This window comes from Anopheles bellator, chromosome 2, assembly GCF_943735745.2.
Source record: "Anopheles bellator chromosome 2, idAnoBellAS_SP24_06.2, whole genome shotgun sequence".
NCBI lineage: Eukaryota > Metazoa > Arthropoda > Insecta > Diptera > Culicidae > Anopheles > Anopheles bellator.
In genome coordinates this window covers 77,137,549-77,141,168 of record NC_071286.1, presented here as the reverse complement: position 1 = coordinate 77,141,168, position 3,620 = coordinate 77,137,549, and the positions used below count along the sequence as shown (strand labels likewise).

Genomic DNA, 3,620 nt, shown 5'->3' with positions numbered 1-3,620 from the left:
AAGCTAATGATGGTGGATGGCTCTCCGCTGTATCTTCAACGCTTCGCGAGCCACCATCTTACTGGAGCGGATGACGAACATGTTCAGATGGCGATCCTCACGCTCGTCCTTTCGTTTATCTTGCCAACGACAACGCAAGATATCATTAAACCTATCATGGACGAACCTACATACCATGCACGAGTTGAGAAACTTATGCAAGTGGCACGCGAACTGACTCCATTTTCCGAGGACTACTCACGCAAAATGATGAGCATTCTTTTCTACCGTATTAAAGCTACAATGAACATGAGTGCCGACGCGAAGGAACGGGTAAACGCGCCACTAGTCTTGGTACGATCTAGAATGATAGCAGACATTGATGAGGATTATGGCCTCAGTAAGTTTACACAATCATCGCTAATAGTAAAAATTATCGACGGTACTCACCAAACTATGCTGGCGAATCCGGAACTTATTGCCATTATCAATAATGACACGCTATAATACGCTCAAATCATTTTGTCTATTTAGTTATTTATAAAGTTAGCGATGATTTTAGTAGCAAAGTTGGGTGCAATAATAATACAAAATATACACGCACGGTCACAAAAAACGTAGATCGCGCCAGAGATCCATCAGATTTGTGTCATCCCTACTTTTTACTCTTGTTCATCAAACTGTAGATCGCTTGTTGTATCTTCTCACTTTCCTTGAGCTCCGCCTCAATCTGGGCAATACGATCTTCGCGTTCTTTCACCTTCTCGCGCATTTCGTTCGAAATCTTCTCCAGCGACTCAATTGAGCTGTCACGCTGTACCAATGTTGCTTCCAGCTGCTGCACCAGATCGTTGCGCTTTGAAATTTCCCGCTCACGCTCGCGTACCTTGCACTCGAACTGTTTGCGCTCGGCATCACGCTGCTCGGTGAGCTTCTGTCGATCCTCTTCGCCCACTTTCAACAGTTTGCGCGCATCATCACGATTCTTTGTCTGAAAAGGAAGATAAGCTGCCATTAATGCGATCAGAATGTTCCAAAAACGTTACTCACCATCACTGCCAGTTCCTGTAGCAATCGCTTGTTTTCCTTCTCGTAGTTGTTATCTCTCGTGCGAAGGTGTTCGATTTCCTTGACCAGTGCCGCACACTTTTGGCTTTTTTCGCCGTACTTCTTAACGTATTCGGACATGTCCTGCTTCATGTGGCTCATCTTCTTGTCGTACGACGCGGCGGCCGCCTTCATCTGGACAAGCTCTCGTTCCAAGAGTCGGTTTTCGTTTTCCAAGCTACGTTAGTAATAGAAATCAATAAAACGCACTCATAGTTCCATGGGAAGAACAGAAGCTATACTTACGCAGATTCCTTCAAAAGAAGCGGTAAACTTTTCTTCTGACTCTTTTCGATTTCGGACATCAACAGCTGGTTCTGGTGCATCAGGGTCGTAATTTGGGACGATGTCGATTCCAAACTGTTGCGCAAGTCCGCCATCAGGTTCGTCTGCATGTTTATCTTGTACGTATAGAACTCGACCAGCTCCGACTTTTCCACATCGTTTATCAGCCCTGCCGCTTTCGCATCTTGCATCTGCGTCACTGTTTGGTCCATCCGTTCCTGCAAATCTCTACCCATCACGCGGATGAAAGAGTATCCCGTTGGCGGCACCATTGGTTGCAGTCGGCCCTGTGGGGTCATTAAACTGCTGCCATTTGGCGACGTGTTCGTTGTTACGTTGTTTTTCAACATGTCTATCATTAAAGCGACCTTGCGCTTTGGAAAGTCACTCGATGTAGCTACCAAAAGCATCGCTTCCAACAACTCCACATCACCACCATCCGTAAGTCCTTTCGCGATGAGGAACTGGATCGGTTTCTGCTTGAGCAGATTTGCCACCTTCGCATACCAGAGTGTCGGAGAGAGGTTGCCAAGCTCGTTGAAGGCGTGCAACGACCAAAGATACGTCCGGATAGAACCTTTGCCGAGGGAATAATCAAACGAGTAAGCGTCACGGGATTGATTCAACATCTGCCCGAACACATGCTGGTAGAACTGTTCCGCAATCTGGTCCATTGTCTCATCCGTTGCGTTGAGCGATCTTCCGATCGCAGCCAATAGTCGCGCGAAGGCAGCCATGAGAGGCAGATCGTCATTATTCGAAATGATCTCCATCAATGGACCTAGCACCGCTTTGCAGCCCGCCGCAAAGTCCGTGTCCTTCGGGTGTTTCTCCAGAATGGTGCGCAATAAATCAACGGCCTTTGAACAATCCTCCTGCGCACTGTTAATGAGCCTGATTGGGCCGATTTCGCAAATTTGTCGGTACAGTTCACCATCGTCCGGTTTCAGCGACACGATACATTCCAATATGTCGAACAACCCATCCGTAGTGCTATCTTTCCGTAAGTCCGTTTTAAGTTTTGCTTTCTTCGAGCAGTCTCTTTTCTCGTCCTGCTTCGACTGCTCATCCCAATACGTTTCAATCGATTGCAAGAATTCCTTTACATCACGACCGAAGTATTCGTCCGTCAGTGCTGCCTTCACGGGTTCGCTCTCACGCATATCATTCAAAGTCTTCACGTACCGCAAAAAGTCTACCACATGGCGCAAGCTGAAGCTGTTCTTTGTCGCCAGCAAAAGCCGCACCTCCTCGAAGCTCATCCGCAGTAAATAGTGCAGATCCATTTCCTTGATGTAGTCGTTCTGCTCCAACACAATGTACATTCTACAGGCCAGCAGACCAAACTGCTTGATTTGGTTACACAGCCGGGAGATGCTCGTGTTACGCGTGAGCACAAACGTCGTGGACAGATCCCGGTGGCATAAGTTCACCAGTATCGAGAGGGCCAGCTGAACCAACTCGCAGCGGTCCTTGGCCTGATGGTTTTGTTCGATCAGGCTGAGCAGCTTCTTTATCAGCTTCTCAACATAAATCTCCTGGCTATCGATCGTGGCACCGTAGGTCAGGTAGTGCAAAAGGGACAGAACCCGTTTCTGCTGGTCCACAGTATGAAGTTCGAGCAGCAGTAGCGAAAGGACAGGCAGGAAGCGAAACTTGTTGACCAGTGCCATGCGCGTTTGCTCATCGTTCACGGCCACTTCGAGCACTCCTACCACGGACCACAGCAACTGAGTCTTCTTCATGCTGTGGCCCAGCAGTTTGTGCAGATTGACGAGGAAAACGTTGCACTCGTACGCCCCGACATCGAACGTTCCGCAATCTCCATCGGACGCAAGTTTCTGCAAGTGAAAAGCAATACGAACCAATAAAAAGTTGTTTATTTCCAGTGCACTTGAAAAGCAACCTCTAAACATCGATTAACGAGCGTTTCGTTGCCGTATGTACTGCTAATAAAGTACGATTGAATGTGGTTGTTGAATTCCACAATGTACGACGATACTTCCGCCAGGCGTCCACCGGTACCCATCGTATCTTGAACCGAACGAACGACTGAAGCGACTTTTGTTGGCGTTTCCTCACAGGAAGTATCCACAGATGTTGCCGTTGCGTTGTTTGTGATTGGTAAAACACTTAAAAACTTGTCCCTTGAACACTGGCTCGTTCGCTTGGATGCAACAACAAACGTTTGCTATGGTTTGATTCAAAAGCGCCATCGCGAAGCCGTTGACAGTTGACAAGTTGGCAGC

At 47.7% G+C, this 3,620-nt stretch overlaps 1 protein-coding gene across 1 annotated transcript; it reads right to left on the bottom strand.

Annotated features, from left to right (window-relative positions):
• Window positions 1–586: 586 nt before the first annotated feature.
• Window positions 587–3,400, bottom strand: LOC131208092 (uncharacterized). Its single transcript, XM_058200739.1, has 4 exons — window positions 3,278–3,400; window positions 1,333–3,212; window positions 1,030–1,264; window positions 587–970 (listed from the first exon to the last, which is right to left on the bottom strand). Exons 1-4 carry the CDS (start codon window positions 3,398–3,400, stop codon window positions 635–637), a joined length of 2,574 nt encoding a protein of 857 aa, XP_058056722.1. The 3' UTR covers window positions 587–634.
• Window positions 3,401–3,620: the final 220 nt, after the last annotated feature.

Coding starts and splice junctions, on each gene's coding strand:
- LOC131208092 (XM_058200739.1), bottom strand. CDS start 3,400: ATGGGTACCGGTGGACGCCTGGCGGAAGTATCGTCGTACATTGTGGAA. Junction 1,265..1,332: donor CTTCTTTTGAAGGAATCTGC/GTAAGTATAGCT, acceptor TTACTAACGTAG/CTTGGAAAACGAAAACCGAC. Junction 971..1,029: donor TACAGGAACTGGCAGTGATG/GTGAGTAACGTT, acceptor CTTCCTTTTCAG/ACAAAGAATCGTGATGATGC.